Below are 24,347 nucleotides of genomic sequence, written 5' to 3' on the forward strand. Positions count from 1 at the left end.
TATAAAAGTGAAGCAGACTGGTTAACAAAACTGAATAAAAGCACCTGCTCTGCACATTAATTCAAGAAAAAGCCTTTGTTCTTTCTTCCTACACCAAATGGAAATTCTTTCCATTTACTTGCACCTCCCTTGCTACTTTCCCCTTTCACAGCTCTATGTCAGAAATCTTTGTAATTCATTATCCCAGTTCATGATCAGTGATGGTATTAGACCTTTCACAAAGTGATCTTCCTCTTGGAGTTTATACAGAGATACAGTTATGCCTGTCTCCAGCCAACAACATTCAGCCTTCCAGTAGCCTTGGAAAGAACATAAAATCTGACATGCTGTTGACTCTCTTGACAAAAATTTGACAGGTTCACACACTTTTAATAAAAATCTACCCAACAGTAGCACTTGCTCATACCTCTGTCAGGATTCCTAGATAAATGGAAATTACTTGCAATAAAACAGAGGTAAAATTTGCATTAGAACTGCTCATCTTCAGTCATATATAAAAATATTCAAGGATCCTTTTATGAAGTACTAAGTTCCTCTATAATCAAAATTACATTGATGTCACAGTTTCTACCACTGCCATACTTACTCTTACTTTGCATCAATGAGACAGGAAAAATACCGGGGGAGAAAAAACACCCAGTAAGTTCAAAAGCATTGTTAGTTCTTTAAAAAGAACCACAAAGAAGCATGTTTAACACTAGAAGCTGCAGAGTGGCTTACATGACAGCTGAGTTAGTGAACTTTTCCTTATTTCCTTCTGCCACAAACAGAGGGAGACACAGCGGTGCAAGGAATTTTCCAAGGGTGCGCAGGAAATCATTGTCTGTTCAGGACTGTCCAAGGCCTTCCTGGCTCCCAGCTCAGTCTGCTCCCAAGGAAAGGCTGTAGCACCTCCAGACTAACCTGCACTCTTGTGAGTGGCGCATCACATACACAGTACAGGAGAAGCTGTGAGTTGTTCATAAACAATTTATTTTATTTCAAGTATGTGCCCTTTTTGATTCTGGAGAATCATGTCCTCCACCAACCAAAGACAGAATGATTTGGAAATCTTCCACCTGACTTTTTTGCTGTTGATACCTTGACACCATGTCCCTCCTCCTCCTTGGCAGCTGAAAGTATGGCTCAGGGTGAGCATAAACTTGCACCTCATTCCAAAACGGCTAGAAATACAGTGAACAAAGAATTAGTAAATCAACCACTCAGGGAGGCAGAGGGCTATGAATATACAGACAAATATAAAAACATCTTATTGGGGTTTTTACCAATTTTTTTTTTCCTGCTAGTATGATTAAAAACTACTTTGACTTTTGGGTCCTGCTGTTACCTCCTCCTCATTCCCCAACAGAAACGAAGAATTCCAAAAATGCTTCATGTTTCTCATGTTTTTTAATAAATATTTAAAAGTCTGTTCCTCTCCTTCCAAAAAAGCAGGTAATGTGGTATGGAGTGAACAAGACTGGACAAAGCATGAGTTTCACATGGATGAATTGCTGATTATCTCTTCTTACTATTTGGTATGGTTGTGTGCTTTGCATTTCCAGTGGCTTAGATTATAAGACATGAAGCAAGTTATTTTGGATGCTGATGCCAATCTGAGCATTACGGAAAAACTAACAGTGCCTAGGTCCTGTTACAGGTGGTCATGGACTCATGGAAGTTTCTTGGTTTAATATTTACACGGATGTTTTAAAATTATGGTCTGTGAAATATATTTTCCAAAGATGCTCCTCTATTTGACAAAAAAATAATAAAAGAACCCTTGATCCAAATCCCATCTCTTTTTAACAGTCTTGTTAAAAATTTCAATTTATCAATTTATCTCAGCACACTTAAGAGCAGAATAGAGAATAATGACATTTTTAAAAAAGAGAAAGATGCTGATCTCTAAGGAGACCGTCGCTCTTTTTTCAGAAGTAAATGACACTGAATGGTGCGGATTCGGTTCTTGGCTGGGGCAAACTCCGGCTGAAGCTTTAATGTTGACTCATACCATTTCATGGCCTTTTCAAACTCCTCCTGTGGAGAAAGAAACCAGAGTGCAAAGAGTCAGATTCTAAAAACAGTAAACACATTTTCTATGCCTTTCCCATCCCAACCAGTTGTGCAGCATGATATGCACAAAAGTAACAAAACCAATCCTTGTGATTCGGGATTTTTTTCCTTCTCCCAACAAATAACTGATATTTTCTTGGTCAATTCTGCATAATCCATGGAAAGGAGTCAAGTTATTGCTGAGAATTATTGACCAATGTTCTCGCATTTTCTTTTTAATATTACACCTCTGTATTCTTGCTGTGAAAGTAACTTCTAAAAACTGATTTCAGTCAGAATTTGAGTAGATCAAAGCTTTAAAATCATGGACAATGCAAAACGATCACATTTTCTGAAAAGCTAACATTTTTAAAAATAACTTGAAATTATTTTGAAAAGATTACTCCATAAAAAGATTAAACCTGAACAAAAACCCCCCAAAACTTAAAGTGCATACAATAGCTAAACAATTTCACTTGATAAACTGGACACCAGGCTGGTAGTTAGAAGCATTCATGTGGAAATAGCATCTATTTTTGTATAGCTGAAATCTCATTACCTATGCCACCCTGCTTTTTTATTAACTAGGAAAGCATGCCAACATCCAATACTGTATTAGAGGAAAATGAGAGGAGAAAAGACCCAAACCATTCTGGAGCTTTCAGTCAGTTTCATCACTTATTTTTTTCTCTTAAGTTCCTTTTCTCAGTAACTTCAGCTATGAAGTAGAGATAATGTGAATTTCTGGCCATATCATAAAGACTAACTAGATCAAGGTGAGTTTTAAATCTTGATTTTTTTTAAAGGTGTCTTTTAATAGCATATATAGACAGTATAAAGAAATTTGAGTTCAATCTGAAAATTATATTGGGCATTAAGAATTCAGATATTGAAAATGAACTTCCCTTGTGTTTGTTCACTACAACTGAGAGTTGGGTTTTACTTATTCCAAGCTTAGCTCTTCAAGACAGAGACCAAATTCATCATTAATTTTCCAGTACGATAAAAATATCCTGTATTTAGATGAGTGGACAACCCAAATTACCAATTGTTTGCTACTGTCTTTACAAAGCTTGGCACACAGCATTCTTAAGCCAGCTTATAAAAATGTTGGCCTTAAAGTATTAAATGACAAACAGGGGTAAAATAAGCAGTAAAAGTTTTGTCTTTCTAAAGATACTAGTTCTTGATGATCATACCAAATTTCTTGAACATTGCTCCTTCAAAATTATTTGTGAGAATAAGACTTTTACATACATGTAAATAGTGTCCCAAAGACAGCCATACCTGGGCAAGAGCACACTCACCATTGCTACATAGACATTGGCCAGTGTGAAATGATTCACCACAAAGTGCGGCGCTATTTCCACTGCCATGGTAGCCACAATGATGGCATCATTCCAGAGTCTGGCATTGTGGAAGATGTTTGCTAGGCTTATTAGTGGTACATCCTGTAAGAGAAGAGCAAGCAACAAACAGTTTCTTTCCATTGCAATTGTCTCAGGAACAGCAAGACAAACAGAAGAATCCACCACCAAACCACAGCAAGACAAACAGAAGAATCCACCACCAAACCACACTCATCTGGTTCCTACCCATTTCCCTCTCTTTTGATGTTGAGAATAATGATCCAGACCTATTTTAATACAAAACTACATTTGAGCCTGAGTTACATATAAATAAACCTCACATCCACTCACAATAGTGACAATTATTACTCTTGGACAGAAAAAAGTCAACAATTAACTCACTTAAGTGAAAGTACATTTACTTTTTAGAAGCTCTTAGACTATTTTTCTCTCCAAAGATGAGGTGCACTCTTTAGAGACAAGAGAAGCTGTTTTGTTTGAATACTCTCCTTCAGCTCTTGCATAAAAGGAAAGGGAATATGAACAAAGGGGACAGCAGGGAAGAAAACATGGTCTAACCATTAGTGCAACAGATGCATCATTTTTTGTCCTGCCTCTGCCATAAGAATTGTTATTCTGATGCTGAGTAATAGCTATAAATAAAATTTTCTCAGCTAGACACTGATGGTATGTTCTTTATTTCCTGGATTTCCAGACTGTGACCTTGTCTAACTGAAAAAACTGCAGAGCGCTGGCAGCCAGAACAAACTCTCTGGGAGCTGGGCCTCAAATCTCCAAAATACTGCTTAGTACCAAGGCTTAAGTGCCTTCAATAAAAAATAGGGTAAAATCATGACAATAAAAAGTTCTGGATGTATGTGATCCCCATTTCCTTGACCTTCACGTGTCAAGAAATACCTGTGCTGGACAGGTTATTCATGTTTGAAAAGCAGATATTATGGAAGTCAGGATCACAAGAGAAGTTCACAGGAAAATTAACTGCCTTTTATTTTCATGAGAAAAGTCAAGAGAAAGTAGCCAAAGTGCATAAAAACAAAGAGGAGGATAAACCAAAATACACAAAATAGCTTTTACTCAGAGTTAGCACTGAATTAAAAGTTGCAGCTCTATCTTTACAAACAAGATCCAGAGTTTTCTATGGGGGCAGCTTCAATATGGAGGACAAAACCAAGGCACAAAGTCGGAGAGTCATACTGTCTCAAGCAACATTATATCATACTTCTAGAAAAAAGCACTACTTCACCATAATTTTGAAAAACTGTAGTTTCCAATCCATAGTCTGACCCTGACAAATCACACAGTTAAGGACTTCTTTCCTGAGGAACCAATTACATGGAAGGACAGGAAAATAAGCAAAGGCTGGATGTGTTAGGTCTTGGTTCCAACCTTGTTTTAAATGGATAATGCAAATAAATAGAATTATAGGAAATATACAAAGGATATGCAATGGGGATGTGCATTTCTTAGCTGAGGCATCTTTGCTGTTAATGACTAAATCTTCCTAATAATATCTGAAAGCATGAACTACTTCGTCTGGCAATTTTCAGAGAAAGGCTGAAGACCAAGATTCCAGTGGAATTTACATTTTTCCAGGCTGTACAATTTGTTGACCAGGTCAAAAAGAAAAATCTGCTATGCTGAGTAAGGAGCCTATATTACATTTATCAGTTTGCAGAAGGGAGCTTGGTGTTTAAGATCAGACATTACAATGCTCAGCACAGCACCTGCCAAGGTGAAGGGTACAGAGCACTTCAGCCAACTGAAACACTGAAGAGAAGACTGTGTCCAAAGTACTGCCTTTTTTTGGGAGCAAGGAACTGCTGCACAAAATGAAGGATGAGTGTACAACTGAGATTCACAGCCCAAATGCTTAAGATTCAAGCACTTAAGTAATTCCTTTAGATAATCACCTCCCACCCTCCCTAAAAGCACAACCAGAAGACATACTCCCTTCTCTAAAAGCACAACCACAAAACATACACCCACATCTTAGGTTAGACTTGTCCAGACAATGGCTGATGAAGACTTGAAGTCCTAACTAACAGGAGGAAGTTCAAGTCTGGGATGCCCAGAGGAGATGTCACATCCACTGAACTGCAGGAAATTCCACTGAACCCTTTCTGCAGTTATCTTTTTTTTAAGTCCATACTAAACAAAGGGTGAAAATCTTTGTTTCACCTCAACTAGCTAGTATCTAATACATTACAGACACCTGATATAGTGCTGGCCTTCACAATAGTCTGTGAAAGCTCTGCTGTGACAAGGAAAACATTCTTTCACCTGAGGAGTGGGCACACACGTGTACACACCTTCATGTGATGGGGTGCATAGTGCAATGCTTGCCGTAAACAGTCTATTGCCTTCTTTCCTTGGCCTTTCACCCTCCAGTAAAGAGCTGCCATGCTAGAGAGGACCCATGAAGTCTGATTCTGGCAAAAGAAGAACACAAAAAACTGTCATGTAAACACTGGTAGTGAATACTCTTCCAACCTTTCACTCTTCCAATTTATTTGATATACTGAGGTAGAGGATGTTACACTTTAAAAGAGCATTAAACTATTTTAAAGCAGCAAAAAGTTTCTGACAACATATATGCAATAGCAAGGTAAATGAGACTGCCAAATGCAACAAATTCCAAGTTCAACATCATTTCCATAGGAACAGAACAGCAGTTAAATAGCTTTCAACAGCAACAGTTTCAGCAGCCACAACAGCTTCTAACAGCTCTCTGATGCTGAGCATCTATATGTGCACACACATTACCCAACATGAAGGAAAAAACTTAGCTAAATTAGCTGATTGGACCTGTAGGCTCCCTGCAGTCACTGGAAAGAGAAAGGATGCCCTGGGATGTGGCTCAGTCAGAAGCCTGCCAAAGCCCAGTCTCTATCTGGCTGACTCCCATGCCCTGTGTTACAAAGGAAAATACTGAGAATTCTGTTTCTAATCTCTGCACTAAATATTCAGCTTATTTGGATACATCTTGGTGTCTGCAGGGGAAACTAGCATCTAAGCAAAAAAACTAGTATACATCTAAAGTGAACAAAAACTTAACTCTTGTAACATGAGTATAAGAGTAATGTCTTTACTTTCAGGGGATGGACAAAGCTATATTGGTAATAATTTCAAAGCACAGCAAGTATTTCTGACAGCTTTAGGTCCAACAGGGCTAGGGGCACCAAACTGTTTTCATTGAGTTCTCTTTTTCCATAGTAGTTTGGGATACTGTCCCTACTAGTTGTAAATATAGCATAGCAATCCCTGACATCCTAGGGCTCACAGCTGAGGTCCTTCAGCTAGGAAGCTTGGGTTTCTCTGAGGAGAACGAGAAGTGCAGGCTTGCACATGGTACCACACCTCTGCCTGAACACATGTGACACTTCAGGCCAACACTGCACCAGGCAGAAGCAGCAGGCTGAAACAGGAAGCCCCTTTGAGCTGTCTGACAGCAGCATGCCAGGAGTGTTACTGGAGAGGGGAGACATGGCCTAACTTCACTCTCCATAAGCTCCAAGTCAATGTAGCATAAAGAGAACGAAGAGAGCTGAGAACTGTTGAAATAGTTTAATAAATCAATAATCAGCAATGCTGCTCACTACAGGGCACAGGAAACACTGGGACATTTGACAAGCTTAGGTTTCAGCAGAGAGATACAGAAGACACTTGATGGTATAAGCATAGGATATACCTCTACAAAATACCTGTGAGGGCATTACAGATGCTAAATAGACACAAATCCCTAGTCCAAGTACTAATACATTCCTTGAGCAGGATTTCAGACAAACGATTGGAGACCGGATTGACCACTATGCCACTCATGAGCAGTAAGCCCAGACTTCTCATCTTCTCCTTTACACATACCTTTTCCAGAGCTTTGGCTATTCGAGTACCAACTTGTTCTAGTGACTGTGGTGAGTAGTGGTCTTTGCCAAGATTCTGTAGGACCTGTGGAATAGGAAGTAAAAGTACTTAGATGCTGGAACCTGGTAAGAGATGTTGCCTTGCTCATTGATTGCTTTTTTGCCTGGCATTTTTACAAATGCTGTAACCTGCTTCAACCTAAACACAACTGTCTATCTTGAGCTGATACCATCTATATAACACAGTGCTATAACTCTGTGGCACTGAATATTAGGAACACTAGAAATTCTGAGTATGCTGAGCTGGACTTTACCTTCACTAACTCATTCACAAAGAGCTACAAATACAGAGACACTAATGGTGTTTTAGGATTTCCCTCAGGGCAGACTGTAGATAGCTGGGAAAGCATTCTGGTAAAATTTCATGCTGCACTGTTCTTAGAGTTTTATCCAGGCATTCACTCACTGAAAGTCACCTCAGGAGACAAGGCACTGAGCTAAATGCACCTTCAATCTGCCACGGTATGGACACTTTCGTGTGACAGCCTTCAGCTCTGGCATACCTCTTTCAGCTGACTTTCTCCAGTGTAATGCAAGCTGGCCCGACTAGAGACACCTTGCAGGTGGTCCAAAGTATGCATACTGGCTGGGAGGTTTGGGTTACAAAGGGGCTCCATGGCTGGTTCCTGCAGCTGTGTGGCAAAATCAATGTGTTCTGTAATGCTACAAATGTCATAAAACAAGTCAAATTAGTTAAGAGAACAGAATAGTCATTAGAAAGCTCTCTAGTGAAAGTAAACTGCCCAGAACCTGGCAGAATCTCATCTGAGTAGCTCAAGAAACAAGAGAAACTGGATCTTTCATCTGCACTTGCACTTTTCAAGACTAATTGATGAAATTCCACATAATGCTTTCAAACATCTTAGAAATCCTGGAAGTTTTTTCTTACTAACATAAAATCTTCCGTTTACACACACTGAAGAGCAAGTAACTGTCCTGCTTTGTGTAAGTAACTTACTTAGGGCTCATATCCAAGATACTCACTCAATGTTTTTAGCAGAAACAGCAAGCCACGTGCTGGCTACAGTTGTAAGCTCTACCCTGCGGAGTTTCAGGCATTCATCAGGACTTGGCCAGCCAAGGCTACGGTAGTCATGCCTTTTTCCTTGAGAAAATAAAACAAAAATGGAAGAAACTTTCTGGAAGGAGAAAGACATTCTACTTCAGTACAATGATTCTTAAAATACTCTATGCCAGTGGATACATCCCCTACATTATAAAAGTCACTGTCTTGCAGAGACATTTCTTTAAGAACATTCCTGAGTCTACATGGACTGAATGGGACTGCTGGCATGCACAGACAGAACCAGACCGTGCACAAGACAGATGAGGAGATGAAGTTTCAAACCTGTTTCATTACACTTTTTCCAAAACTACAGATTAAGAACAATTGCCAATCTTGTTTACAGATAACGTTGCTACTTAAATGTCCTTAAACCAAATTTGTGAGTCATCATTAATGTTCTACAGCTACAGTTAAAAACTAGTAAAGGATGACTTGTCTATCTGTTGACAATTCCAGGCAAAAAAACCTGCCAATACTGTTCAATGAGTATTGTTTAAGATAGTCAGTGGCTTTTACCATGTTCTTACACTCAAGATGGAAACCTTCCTGAAACTATTTAACAATTGCACTTTATCTCTCCCACTTTGCAGAGGAGCAAAGCAAGGCAGGGAAAGGTTAAATAACTTGCTTTATGTTAACTAACAGATTACTCACAGAAACATGAACCTGATCTTCACATCTGAACTAAAGCCTACTGAAATCTTTCCCACAAATCTGGTAGATACTATATCAAGTCCTAGGAAACTGGCCTGTGTTAAATGTTAGGAAACATTTTCCTCTGGTATCAGAAACATCCAAACTATTTGGAACATAAGAAAAATTCATTATAGCAGTAGATTTGCAGAGTGGGAAGCCAAGTTTAACAACATGCCAGTCTATCGAATCAGCTACATAGAGAATATTTCAGTATTTATTTCTAGTTACGTGAAATTTTGCCCATTTGGATGCAACACCTATTTCTCATCTAAGTTAGAGTAAACCACTTTAGCATATTTTGCAAATAATGAAGAAGTCTGCAATACCATGAATTTTAGAAAATATTGTGATAAAAAAGAAATTAATTTCAAGATACAAAGAGAAATTTCAAAGGAAAATGATCATCTCCCATCACTACCACTGTGAACTATCTGACTGCATGTTCCTACCGGTGTGAACGGGGAAGGACAAAGAGATATGGAAATGCTATAGACACAGTTCAGTAGTCTGGGAAGGAGTGAAACACAAGACAGATACCATCATTCCTCTGTTCTACCAACAATTCCTAGGTGATCTTCAATTTGTTACTTAAATTTTCATGATTTAACTCTTGCAAAGAGGATGCCAGCAGACCTTGCTTCACAGGAATGTTGGGAAGATTACTTTACAATTGAGGGATGCTATGTAATAAAGCCACAGAAGTAACCAGAGGGAAAGAAGATTATACATTGAGGAAAGGACAGGTGTGTACTACTCACAAATGACAGTCTGTTTGCATGTATTCCCTCCCCCCATTTAAATATTTAATTCAATAACCTACATTTGTCAGTTGCTAAAAAAGGAGGTTGTTAAAGATTTAATGTAAAAGCCTCCAAAATGTGAAATCACTTTCCAGGTCATCAAATTGTCAAGAACTAAGATGCATTGTAGAACTTTGCTTACACATCACCCCCACAACATTAAGATTTTAGCTCCATTGAAAGGTAAGTCAAGTAGTAAAGGGATCAATTACTTGGGTTTTATTCTCTGGCCCTATATTAACAGATCATCCTCCAATTCCTCTTATTCAACTAGCAAAAACTCCATCTGCCTCTCAAAATCTCACCTGTATTGGTGCAAAACCCTTCTCTTCCATGGCCACACTGTTTTGGAAGACAGTTCTAAGTTTTCTCTTGTAATATCACTGAACAATTATAGCAGAACACTTGATTTTTATTTACTTAATTTTTATTAGACTAAGCTTTCAACTCTTTCTCTTTGAGTTGTATGTCTTCTGCTTAGCCAGAAGTCTTATTCTGCATCCTGATAAACAACTCCTCTGCTCATTAAGTTTATCAAACGAGATCACCAAAGTCCCTTCTCTCTTTTACAACTTCTACTTACAATATCTACGTCTTTCATTCTTCACTCTCACCACCTCATCCCCCAGAAGTTTTGGAAATTAACCAGAAAGTTTTCATTCAACACATAAAGTTAGGCTTCACTTCATCAAGAAGGTGCTGATGGAAGAGATTTCTTGGTTTTCCAGGTACTCATCTAGAAGGGGCATTACACTATGTAGTTTTTGTGATGCTTATTTTCAGTAATAAACCAGTGTAACATAAAGGCTGCAAAGGAAATAAACCATAGTAATACAAAAGCTGCAAATGATTAACTATCTCTAGAAGTTGCAGGTTACCTATTGGTCCAGGAGAAGGTATCTTTGGTCCACTGATCTCTAGAGCAGTTTGGTAAAAGTTTTCATTTTCTGCATTAGTCCCTTCTTCCACATTTCTTCCAGCTGGCTCCTGAAGATCCAAGCTTTCAACTTTTGGTTTCTTCAAACGTTTGACCTGAAAAGTGATCTACCAAAAGAACAATATTAGCAAGGTTAACAGTAAGAAACACCATGACTGTTTTGCACTACTTGTTTTAGCCCAATGCACTACTTGTTTTAGCCCAAAGATGTTACAGATGAGATCTTTGTCTCTCTCTTTTCCTCCCCATCTCAACTCATTCTCAAAGCCTGCTCCCTTTCACTGCATCACACCACGCAAATCAAGTATGCAACTATTGACCTCCAACACAAGAGAAAATCAATTTAACTCCTGAAGAACTCAAAGGCATTTTTCATAATATATTTTACTGGCAACACAATGACAAGAGGGATTCCTGTGTTTTCATGCTAACTAGAACTTTTGGTTAAAATATTTTTTTATTTTTAACTGTGATCAAGAAGTTGGTGGTGGATTGAAACTACCTGTTCATTTCACACCGGCCATCAATGACTCTTTTAGGCTCATAGGAGAAGTTCATAGATCTGTATCTCCCAGTACTAAATCCCTTCAACTGTCTTCATCTTTCCCTTGTCCACAACACCTAGTACAAGACTTAAGTAAACTAACTCAAACTTACCCATTCAGCTTCATCATCGTCACCACAGTCCCCAAAACAGGAGCTAGCCAGTCCATCCTGAGATCCCTTCTTCAGGACCCGGATTCCCTGCAAGTCCATCCGACGGCCTTTTACCTCCAGTGCCCCTTCAAAAGCTTCCTGAGGCCAAGAATTTTCAAACTCATCCACCAAAGCCAGCATCTCTTCAGACATCTGATCATCTTCTAAACCCTCCACTCCTTCTGAACCATTGCTTTCTGCAGTGACTGTGTCTAAGAGGGAAAACCATAAAAAACTTCAAAAATTATTTTCCCTGTGCTTTCACAAACTGTAGAAAAATAATCTTTTTTTCTGTGATCTAACTTTTCCCCTTGCACAAACCAAGTATCCCTGACTAGTCACTACACAAAGAGAGAACTAGACAATGCACACCTCCTCATCACAAATAAGCAACCCTGCTGTGCTTGCAGAAGAATGGTTAAAAGAATGAAACTAGTTTATGGTTACTTACCACCTTATGGACAGAGAGGGGAAAACACAGCTTCTCAGTGGAAAACAAGACAGCTCTTCAGAAAAATCTAAAAACAATTTTAATGGCCAGAACTGATTTTGTAAGGCTGACTTACTTTCCAGTCTCAAGAAGGAGGGATCCCTTGCTGAACTCTGAGTAAGGATTTCTGGATCTTCTGTACCTCCTTCAGAGTGTCCTTCTGTCACTGCTGCAGCTGACTCATAGTGGTCATCAAAGTATTTCTCCTTGCCATAACTGCCATCTGCATTTTTCTCATGACAGTGGCCTGAAAGAGAGAAATTTAATGATATACCATAAGAGAAAGCTCCTCCTGGATACAAGTGCAAAAGCTGTATTGTGGAAGCTACCATCTCTAGTTTTGTGTGGATTTTCTATGTTTTTAACCTATGGATTAAAACAATAATTCTACAAAGTATGAAAAACTTCATTCAGTGATTAAAAACTGATCTGCCCACTGACAAGGGGAGATAATGTATAACAGTTACAGGAAACTATGCTATTAGGTATATGCTGTGAACTACTAATGCAAGAAAGACCAGCTACTTTTTAAAGGAAGGTTGCACAGGAGGTGAGAAATTACTGTGTGCTGGTGCCCACTCCAATGAACACTCCCAAGACATGTTTTAGTGACAATACACCATAAGAGGTGTTTGCCTGCCACATGAATTTTCACTTAAGAGACCACAGTGGTCACCATGCTTGAGAAAAGAGACAAGGCAGACTGATCTGGGAATGTCAGGCTGACCTTCTACGCCAGCAACAGACAGCACGTTGGTACAACCAGCTCATGAAATAGAAAGACAAAAGTTAAGAGCACTAATCTGTGCAAAAAATCAGAAGTTTATACAGCTTAAAATTAAACATCTACAATTCTGTGCTCGGGTTACAAGTTCACATTGCACCAAATGCAAAGATCCAGGAATAACACTGGAAAGAATCCAAACGTAGAGTCAGTAATAAGCAGAAATAAAAAAGCATACACTTGCAACAGTAGCCTTTGAGTATCCTTTAGTGCCACATAAGCATTTAGACACTTTTAAGGGTGACCACCTGCATCTTTGTAACAACACTTTTGATAATAAGTACATTTTAACTACAAATCTCCAATTTTTTAATACTAATTACTTTTCACGGCCAGAGGCGCTTAGGGGATACAGCTAATGATGCCATTCTCCACATGTGTGAGAGGCTGGGAACTGCCCTGAACCCCAAGGTGCAGCTATGGGGCTGAGACACAGACATGTACACAGCTACTGCTTTAGAACCCTTCCTTCCTTTATTTCAATCACTTGTGAGTGAAAACAGCATACGTGGAGAAATGAATTAAGAAGCCCACAGCTGAATAAAAGCCTTAAGAGATTCTCAAGTACATTCTCCATTCTACCCTCTCTGAGTGCAAATTGTATTTCTCTATGCATATGGGATGCATTATTTTTTTCAACCAGAAGCATAAAATAACAAGAACGTGAACAAAGTAGATCAGTGAGCCCTTTCTACTTCACACAATGATCCTATGGTACAAAGGAAATTTCTAGGTTTTACACCATCATCAGGCCAGTGGGATGAGAGGATGGCTCTAACTCTCACATAAGGGTAACTTGTTCCAGTGCTTCTCTGCAAAGTGAAACTACAGCTTTTAGCTCTCTGCTTCTCCACCTGGGAGGAGAAACAAACCAGTATTTTCTCTGTGTGAGTGATTGAAATCAAACAAACTAAACCAGATTTATAAATCTTTTGGGAAAACTATTTCTTGTCCTACCTCTTCTGCTGTATGTAAGAAAACAATGAGTAAGTATATAAACCAGAAGTAGTTAACTTCATAAACTCTTCTAATATCTACCATCCACTTATACTCAACCTTTCCTACTCTATCAGTCATTGATTCTTTCTTCAGTCCCCTGCCCACCTCTCCCATTCTGCTAAGAAAAACTAATCAGTTTCATATAAAAAAAAAAAAAAGGAAGAAGAAAAAGATAAAACAAGCACTTCAATATATGGAGAGCCTCACACTTAGTCATGACAAATGGTGCACACAGAACACTTAAGCTGTCCCCACCTGACATCAACCCAGCCTGATTTCAATGCAAGTCAGGTGCTTAGAAATGTGATGGCCACAATTCCCTTGGCTGAAGATCCACTCATAATTAGTATAAAGAAAGAAGCAGAGGAGCTCAAACCTAGATAACTATTTTTAATTGAAATAAAAATGCCAAAAAGGATTAAAAAAGCTGGAAAGCACAAGCAGAAGGAAAAAAAATGATGGTACTTAAAATTCTACTTAACACCAATTCTGTTAACATTAATTTACAAACACTGACAACTAAAAACAGGCTAGATGACTGTGCTGGCTTTCTTGGGAGCTGAGAGCTGCTATATATAGAAACCTGAGTGACCTAATTTTTTCAAATTGCTGCTTTCAGTTATCTGATATTGCTGTAGACAAAAACACTAGTTGAAAGACCAATGGAAGTTGAAAATCTCTAGTGAGTGAACCATGAAGCTGGTGGTACTGAAACACTACAAGTCAGAACTTCACAGCTTCTGTCAGCCAGAAGCTTGAAACCCACCAGGAAGCCCAGTGGGGAAGAGTGTGAGACACAGCCCCAAACTCCAGGCACAGTCTCTGTCTGTAGAACTTTGGCCATATCACTGCAATACTTACAGCACCTCTGTTATGTGAAGGACAAAAGTGACCACTGACCTAAAAATGCCCAGATATTTATTATTACTATTTCACATATATTCTGGCTGTCTTAGTCTGCGCATGTGTTTTAGGTATAAACTCCTGACACACTGATATTACAAAACATGGAAGTCTAAAATTTCTACGTTGTACTTGGTAAGTTCAGCTTACTTCACCTTGAAAATTTACTAGAGAAGGATCCCTTTCTTGCTCATTTATTTTCTGAGAGCAGCTGTTGTCACTCTTCCCATTGCTTCTGTAGAGCTAAGAAAGTTCAGAGGGAAGAGGATCAGAGTTCTGCCTTACCTTATGTATTATGAGACCCAGCTACTAAACTCCAGACAGTGAAACAAAAATCAAACTGATGATACACACAAGCGTCTGGGTCTTTGTTTAAGTGATGCAAGTAACACAAACAGTCTGTACCAGGTTGATGTAGAAATTGGCAGAAAAACCCACACAATAGTTCCTAATTTACAAAGGAAATCTTCTGGAGAAAAAGCAAATACAAACTCTGTATTTCAGAGACTGAAGCCTTGAGACCTTGGAGATTAAAAGCAGAACACAGCATTGTTTATTAAAGGACTCTATTGCCATACCGTCATAACTTCTAATTTTTTCGGCCGATGTGAACACTCTTGTGCAGCACAAACCAAACTTTAAATATAGGAAAGATCTGCTAGATTATCCATCCCATTTAATATCAACCACCTTCATGATTTTCAGGACTCCTCTCAAATGCCAACTGAAGGTGTGGCAACTACTGCAGTTGGTAGGGCAGAAAAAACCCCAAAGAAAAAGTCAGACTCAAGTTCTTTAGGAATGGAGTGAACTCTTAAGCTGAACTCCACCTAGCATAAGGAGGTAAGCACCCAGAGTGTTGTCATCTGTCACAGGGAAGGAGAAATATTAGGAGGGAGTAGCGATGCAGTAACTGGAGGTTAAGAGCTGCTCCATCTATGAATGGGTAACAAATACTTATTTGGAACCATATTTAATGTTGTCCATTTCTCAGAAAAGTCACACCTGGAAACCATTATGAACTCTCCTCATTACATATGAACTTTTCTGGTGCTACGTGATGTTTTTTTTTTTTGTCTAAGAGCAAATTTCTGTCAATTTAGGTGATCCCGGATGCTCAGACCGAAAGCCACTCACCTAAGGCAAGGAAAGAAACGTGGAAAGTGCAGAAAAGAGGAAAGATGAACAAACAACACCCCCAGAGTATCACACTGTGATACACATACAAGTGATGCACCTTGAGTAAGTTCTTCAAAGTAATCAAACCTCACCATTAAATTAGGCACTGGTTTGTTCTAAAAATGTAAATTAACTGCCACTGTAGTTGTTTGTTTCTTGAGGTATATCTGGTAGAGAGAATGAGGCCTCATTAAATATTTTCACTGTTTGATTCTTATATACCAACTAAAGATACGTGATTTGGCGTCATCAATAGCATTAGAAATTAGAAGTAAAATTATATCCAAGTGTCTTTGGCCAGCACAAAATTTTTACTGACATTTAGCTCTTTGTCAGGGTAGAACCTGCAAAAAAAAGAAAAAGGTATTCCTAACTCCACCACCTATATTCCAACATCCTAGGTTTATGAAAATTATTGGGTCCTAACTTCTAATGTTATACAGACTAGTTCCATTAATTTTTTTTTGGTACATATTTAGAAATTACAGAGGCAGAATAATGCCTCAGAACTAAAACTCAAGTAATTTTAAATTTAGGTACTGTTTTTACTTTCCCTACTGTTTGTAATAAACAGAGCTGCATTATCACCTGAATTATTACAAGAGTCAAGGACTGTTGCTGTAGTCAGTGACTTGCATTAGGTTAGGCAAAAATGCATGTTATCTGGAGCTATGTGTCACTTAAATAATTTGCCTCTTTATGGGTAAACACAGCCAAGAGAGAATTGCACCTAATACAGATGTAAGTCAGCCTAATACCTGAGTTGTCAGAGTAGAGAACAAACTGAAACCAAGCTGCTAACACAAGTTATTAACTCCATACTTATTTTTTATGAATGCTTAAAACTAGTATTCCCCACAGCGAAATTCAGTAAAGATAGGTTTTTTTTTTTCTTTCTACAGCAGGAATGACATATTACTGAGCTCAATGGAAATAAGTTTCAATCCCTACATGCAGATGAACAGACTCATCTACAGACATCTCAGCATCAATAAGGAGTCTTCTCTTTACTTTTGCACGGCTCACACAGATGCAGAGACACATAAGCAAAAGGGGGTGGTGTATTACCACTTTACATATGAGAATGGGCAATGATGCTGCTTAGAGGTCATGTGAAAAATCTGGGTGTGCTCACTACCTGAGTGACATATATTTACAATTAGGCTAAAATATATCCTTTATAGAAATTAAACTGAAACTCAGCACATTGTCACCCATCACTTTTATAGAACCAGTCTTGTCCAGTGCTTTGTGTCACAGGCAATATCATTTCCCAAGGTTTACAAAAATAATCTAGAATGAGAGAATTCACCTACCAGAACCTTTTGTGGATCTAGAACTACAGGGATCTCATTCATCATCACCTGGGATGAGCACCCTAAGAACTGTCTTACTTTCTGTACCACAGTGACTCTGTTGATCAACAAGCCAGGCAGTGTCACAGGGAAGTGCTGTTTGGGAGACCATTCTCTAGACAACACAAAAACATGAACTTTGACTTTCCTGGCAACGTTAACACTAGTGATTAAGAACACTGCATACTCTAATTACCCTGATCTTTCAAGGTGAATGTGGTAATTTCCTAAAGATCTTCTGAGACATTAACAGCAACCATGTTATTCCAATCACATATAAACATATATTTGATTGCAACGCATTTGCTAAGGGAAAAAATCCAAGCCACTTATTTTGACATGAGTTTTAAAAGCAGTAGGATGAGCAGTAACTACAGGAGAGATCTATCTTTAGCAGCTCTTGCTGTTCTGCTCACCTTAATAATAAATTAACATGGTTTTATTTAGATTTTGCTCTAAAATTAATGCAGTCCTTTTCTTACTGTTTTAATGAAAAAAACCCACACATTTGTACTTCAAAATGAATCCCATGATTGAGCTCTGAAAGCAGAAACTGCAGAACACTTAGGACTAGAGAGGATTGCCATTAGAAATGTTACACAAAGGTCACAGGCCGTAACTGCTGAACTGCACAACAGTGCTGCAATAAAACTCCAGAAGCAATACCAATGGAATTTGTTGCTTTCCACACACACAAGCATAAAAAAAACCCTACAAGAATGTCCACTTAATTTTTAGTGAAAAATGATCACCAAATGATAACAGCAGGTGAGTAAAAGAAGAAAACTAGAAGTTTCAATTAGAATTAGCTGGTTGTGCAATACTGACCTGTGAATGTTTGCTAGGTCTGTATTTAGTTCAAGAGAAATACCCCAGATCTACCACACAATCACTGTGATTTCAGCCACGCACAATTCAGCTCCAGAACAGTAACACCAGTGGAACTCCAGTGCCTTTTACAGTTGTAACACACTGGATAAACCACTAAAAAGATGTCTCTACTACCCACATATCATCATAGATTCTATTCTGGATAACAAAAGACAGATGGCAGTAAGTTCCTACTCTGATGAAGTTCAATATCCATATGGGTACCAGAAAAGAATGAGGAGTGTAATGCCCAAATTCTGAACTAAGCTTTTAATGTGTTTTCTCCCTACACACAAACACTATTTGTTAATTTTTAGCTTTTTCCTTTAATATAAATCCTCCTTTGAAAAATCAGAATTTACAGGACAAAACCAAACATTTTCAAAGGACAGGACAAACTACCGATTGAAAAAGTGAAGTATTGAAAACAAATAATGAAAAGCAAAATTAAGTTGACTTTCACAAATTCCTTCCTTTGATAGCCAGTGGTCCTTCTTCAAAGATGATAAGAGGTATGCTCATAAAGGAATAGCCAAAGAAAACACTACATAAAAAAGCTTTCATTTGATGCATAGCAAAAAACAGGATGATAATTTATGCCATCAAAATTCAGAACAAAGCACACAAAATGAAGCATAGAGAAGTTCTTTCTTTTTTATTATTTATTCCAACAACAGTTTTCCAGTTAAGAGGTTTACATGGTAAAACTGTTCTCACTTGCGGGAAGTTTTAAAATCTGATTTGTAGCAAAATAGCTGCTTCTAAATTGGTTATCTATTTGTTTCAGCACAGCAGTTCTGATCAAACCTTTCAAAACATACAAATATCCAACAATACATAACCAGATTTCTTGATCATATTGAGAGAAATATCTCACCACTGTGTAACAGACCAGTCCCTGATGAACAGATACAAAAATTTTCCTCATGAAATATAAAGAAGTGATAAATAAAACATGGGAAAAAATTAAAGAAAAAGACAAACCTATTTAAAATAGAACATAATGCAGTTTAATAAGGGACATGCTTGCAAAACATCCTGAAGAATTCAGTAGGCTACTCTATAACAGAGTAGAAAATATCCATCTTCCTCCCAGCATCACAGAGGGGAAAATCAAAGAGACTGATTACCTACAGCCTTCTCTTTCCACCTACTAAAATAGGAATTTATTTTTTTCATGATGCACATGTATAAGCAGAAACTTACTCTATGATGCCAGGAATAGGGCATAAAACCTAAAAACATCTATACATCTATATGTAGACTGTCCCCACCCCACCCCTCCCCCCAATCCAGTGAGTGAATTAAAGAAGACTGGAAAATGTCTCTTTCAGAGGACTCCGTTTCTATGTATACAGCAGAAAAGTGAGTAGCCTTCCAGTCTGAATTTCAGTCTGTGCCTCAAGGATAATGATTTTTTCTGCTTGTTTGTTTTGGGGAAAGAGAGAAAAAAAGCCAAGAGAAATAAGCACATAAAAGCTCTGAAGACAAGGGCTTGTCCTCAGTGACTTCTCCCTGGGCCAGATTTTTTCACTGTAGGTAAGAGAATACTTACTTATTAATTTCTTAACAATAAATACTCACCCAGTATTTCCAATATAAGGCTTGCTGTGAATATTAAATTACTACTATTTACATCCCTGTACAAAACATAATTCTGAAATCAGTTTATGATTAAGCAAAAGACAATTCTTAGTTTAAGTATCACTAGCATAAGCAAAGCCTACAGTGGCCTTTTTTTGAGCTTTCTAATCTTTCCTCTTTTCCACATATCTGTTATACTAGGCATCACATACTTTGTAGATCTTGTTAGATCCTAAGTATCTATGAACTCAAGTTTAAAAAGGACTTTAGGTACAATGGTAACATTCTACTGAGAAATGCCATCATACAGTTGAACTCTACGAGAGTTAGTAACTCCACCATGGGTTACTGTTAGCTTCCCACTTCTCCGAATCCATGTGTCTTGATAACCACTTTTAAACAACATACCACAGGGACCTGATTACATGTTTTTTGTTCAGAGAAGCTATTTTGATAGGCTGTATTTATGTTTATCTGTATATCTCTTCACTAGGTTATACTGTTCAGCAAGAACAGATTCATAGTCAGACTTGATCCATGATAATTTATAGACTTGTTTGGAATAGGTATTCATGCAACTGCTCCTCCTAACTGGACACCAAAGCAGAGCTACTGATACACCCAAACAGCACACCAGTGTTAACTGCCAGGTAGGCCTGTCAGGGTACATTCTACACAAATCCATTAAAAAGCAGAACTGTTCTGTAAACAGGATAAAAAAATTCTGGTTTGACTACAACATCCCAGAAATCCCATTTCCGGTCAAACCACCACACCTGGTTTGATGGTTCTGATGATCAAGATTAGCCTTAAGTAAGAAATACCTGCAGAAGGTTATGTTGGATGAGAATACTGCCAACCACTCTAGATTAGAATTCAACAAGAAAACACTCTCCTCACACTGCCAGAACAATACAAAGCCATAGAATAGTTACTGCAGAAAGACTAAAAATTTTTGCAAGAACATCCTTTCTCGTCAAAATAGTTACAACATTCAAGAAGCTTCAATTTCTTCCTCTAGGGAAATGCTGAACTGTCCTAGTTTCAGTCTCTAGTAGCCAGAACAGATGATAGATTTAAAGCTTTGAGGACAGTCAGAGCACAACACAAACTCACATGAACCAGGCAACCAACCTTAAAAGGAAAAAACAAATCAATAAAGCAGACAGATCAGGGGTAGTTAAGTGCCTGGCACTCCGTGGCTCAGCATACAGTGCTCTTTTTAATCTGAGCACATGGCATTGCTGCTTCCAAACAACCTCCACATGACTCATTACAGGCTGAGGCCACACATCACCACTTTACAAGTTCTCAGATTTAGGCCAAGTGAATAAAGCCTTCAAGGTCTCGGCCAGCTGCTAATGACACTAAACTACACATTGTCACTTTCCCATATGTGGTTCTTTTCTCTTCTAAACATGCTTTAACCAACTCACTAATTCAGTGTGTACAGTTCAACAATAAACGTGCTTGTGAAACCACATCTCCCTGCAGATGTAGCTGGGGAATTACTATTCCTCCTAAAAAGGCTGCTGAACATATGCAGTTGTTGGAACTCTTTTAAATAGGTCCAGCTCTAGGTGGTGCATCCAGTTAAGGTTCAGTAAGAAATTTTAGCAGCTACACATAAGTAACTGCCACTGGCAAAGAAAGCCTCTCAGAGAGGAAGGCAAAGTCACAAATTTCTCATTTTCTCTACATTCTTGTCATAGAAAAGCACCACACACTGCATAGAAATGGTAATATATCTGATAACTGAAGGTATCAGCTTTTGAAAACTTAGTTGGAGAGGGAACCTTTTCCCTTTGAGCAATGTCTGATGTTTCTCCTCCTCTTACATGAACATGTAGCTATTGCTCAAGTAAAGGAAAGATCCAGGTAACATATGAAGAAAAGTCTTTTGCTCTGTAAAGGCAGATAAAAATGGGAAATGTCATATTATATTTAATACTGTACTGCTTTTTCTTCATACTTAACAGTTTTGCATCAGTAAACTCTCACTGATTTCTCCTACAGTTCTAAATTCCCTTCCACAGTGCAATTCTCATTCTCTCAGTTACTACAGCAGCTGAGGCCATAATTTTCTTCTCTCTCCTTTGCTAGCCAATGGCCTTCAGATCTTGGGAATGATGCAGACAGAATGGATGCAGAACACTAAATACTGCAGGTGTACCATTCTTAAAAGAGCATGATGCAAAGTGAGACTGATGGCTGCTGGGAGAAGCTGTCAGGTACGCTGCCATGCAGGAAAGAAGCAGGCCATGTGTGTAGGACAGCAAGGCATACTCTGCATGATGAAAGAAGCTGCAGAACAAACTCAATCAGTGTATTTAACACATGCAAAAGAGAATGACATTTGAACAACATGGATATACTTAAGGAATCATGCATTGTTTACAGAAACCTTTAAGATTCTCAATGGCTTTCCAGCAAGCAGCAGCTTGGAAGCAATGTGCACAAGCAGTGGGTGCACAGCCTTGGAGTCCTGGTGTAGCTAAAAATACCATGTTTAACACAGTAACACATTCTTTCATTTTTCAATTTAAGAATCTCTTCTATACATCCTTTCTGTAGTTTTGACAAGAAAAATACATGGAAAGACAAGACAGGTTTCGATGAGCTTGGCACAGCAGCATGAGGGCGAGGTCATTTACCTTCAACTTCCTTCAGCCACTCAAGAGACACTAAATGAAGACTTTTCAGGGAAAAGTATGATTTTTAAATCAGGCTCCAAGGAGTGAAAAGTACCAAGAAGCCTGCATCTGGTCAACTATCTTCAAGATCACGTCAATATTCTCAATATTCTAATACTGCTGCAAAGGTGGACTGTGGGAACTGCTTCTTCCCTTATTGGGCTAGTGGTGCAGGAACAGTAGCACAAACCCACAATAACTGAGTCACATTATTCACACACAGCACATTCTCACATGGATTTCTCCAAGATCTTCCACTCAGAAGCACATCTGACATTTCCCAACACCCTCACTCCCCAGGGATGTTGGGTTTCACCAGGACAAAGAGCAGACATCGTTCTCCATATCACCCACCTGCCTGTATTCTGCAAGATGTTTTCACTCTACACACGTACAATTTAACCTCCTCTTACTCCTTTATCACTAAAGAGCCCAAATACGGTGATCTAGAGCCCACCTGTGTGTCACCCACCAGATCTTTCAGATGGACAGTCACTGTACGATCCTCAATGACAGAGATGCTTGGCTGCCAGAAGGAACAAGAATCCAGCTTGATTTTCAGATTCCAGGTGAAACTTGCAAGGTGAACAACAGACACATGGGTGCACTCCTGTGCATTATGGGCCACCAATGAACAACTTCAAAGGATAACAATGACCTTAGAACAGCCCCTGTTTCACACAGAACCCACTTTCTCCATTCTACTGCTACATGACCAAGGCAAATTATTGCCCTGATGTGTTTCTGAGAGCTCTGACAAGCTGCTCATGTGCTTCACAGAATTCTGCTTGTTGTTTAAAAACCCTACTGATGTTGACTCTTCTGTTCATACAGATGAACTTTATCATAAGGCAAGAGAGTGAGCAACAGAGAAACAAATGTTCACCCAAAGATCCTAACCCTTTTGCAAACTCTAAGATAAGTAAGAGTACATGCAATATTCTCAATAAGGTTCAAGAGCACTCGTGAATTTTGTCTTCTAATATACAAATGAAGATGAGAAAAAGCTGAATTTTAAACATACAGAAGAGCTCCAAGAGTGAACACCTCAGGGGATGTTTATTCCGTTAACATTAATGTAACACCATTAACACTGTTAAGTGATAAGCATTCCTTGGACAAACAAGATACAGCAGCTGGACAAGGAGGAAACTACTTTTACAATAAAAATGTCTAACGGGACCTCATTCTATAGGAAATGGAACAAAAATGTAGCCGTTGCTGGGACTATCAAGTCAGTCATAACTAGTAGGGAATACTAAGTGAAAGGTGCATTTTAAAATGACAAGTATTTCACATTCCTGTGTCTTAACATATTATTGAAAAGAAAACGATGTTATACTTTTGCTTAATGTTTCTGTATCCCCAACCACTAAAGGGACCTGAGTTGATTGCAGCTGTCAAACTAGTGTCAGATGCTTGCTTAAACTGGGATGTTGATTTAAGGAAGTTATTTAATCTATCATAAGCTGACTATTAGAGTTTCAAGTAGAGATTCTCCTTTCAGATCAACCTCTCCCCTTCGGGTCAATTTGCTTAAAGGTATAAGGTTATTAACTTTAACTTACTTTAACTTGTACGAACCTAAGTGCTGAAGGATAAAGGGAAATCCACATACATATAAGCTGAAGCACCTTTTCCATGTTTTATTTTAAGGGGAAATAGAATAAACCAGGAGTTTTGATTTTCATGTGGCATGGAGTATTGGTACCACAAGAGGGCACTAAAGGCACGCCTAAAGCGGATCCCCATTACAGAACTCGCTCTGAGGAAGGAGGATGAACTGCTCTCACACACACACACTCCCTCTACGCACAGGGATTCAGGTTTCTCGGTGGCATCCACATACATTCATTATGAACTCACACTCCCTCGACTTTGCAAAAAGCAGCACAAAGCCTTTTGTAAAAGCACTATCCAGCCAAGGATCAAAGACAGTAAGACTTGAAGCTTGAAACAAGTTATGTTTCA

General features: G+C 38.6%; 1 protein-coding gene across 1 annotated transcript in view; it reads right to left on the bottom strand.

Moving 5' to 3' along the window:
- Positions 1–951: 951 nt before the first annotated feature.
- Positions 952–24,347, bottom strand: part of TTC17 (tetratricopeptide repeat domain 17) — a 54,795-nt gene continuing 31,399 nt past the window's right edge. Inside the window, exons 17-25 of the mRNA XM_005480136.3 lie at positions 12,086–12,256; positions 11,481–11,731; positions 10,765–10,930; positions 8,309–8,429; positions 7,828–7,987; positions 7,266–7,349; positions 5,714–5,833; positions 3,342–3,485; positions 952–2,019 (exon numbers count right to left, since the gene is read on the bottom strand). Coding sequence (XP_005480193.2) covers positions 1,888–2,019; positions 3,342–3,485; positions 5,714–5,833; positions 7,266–7,349; positions 7,828–7,987; positions 8,309–8,429; positions 10,765–10,930; positions 11,481–11,731; positions 12,086–12,256 — 1,349 coding nt within the window. The 3' untranslated portion in view covers positions 952–1,887. The remainder of the gene's footprint in view (positions 2,020–3,341; positions 3,486–5,713; positions 5,834–7,265; positions 7,350–7,827; positions 7,988–8,308; positions 8,430–10,764; positions 10,931–11,480; positions 11,732–12,085; positions 12,257–24,347) is intronic.

Source organism: Zonotrichia albicollis, chromosome 6 (genome assembly GCF_047830755.1).
Source record: "Zonotrichia albicollis isolate bZonAlb1 chromosome 6, bZonAlb1.hap1, whole genome shotgun sequence".
NCBI classification, from domain to species: Eukaryota; Metazoa; Chordata; class Aves; order Passeriformes; family Passerellidae; genus Zonotrichia; species Zonotrichia albicollis.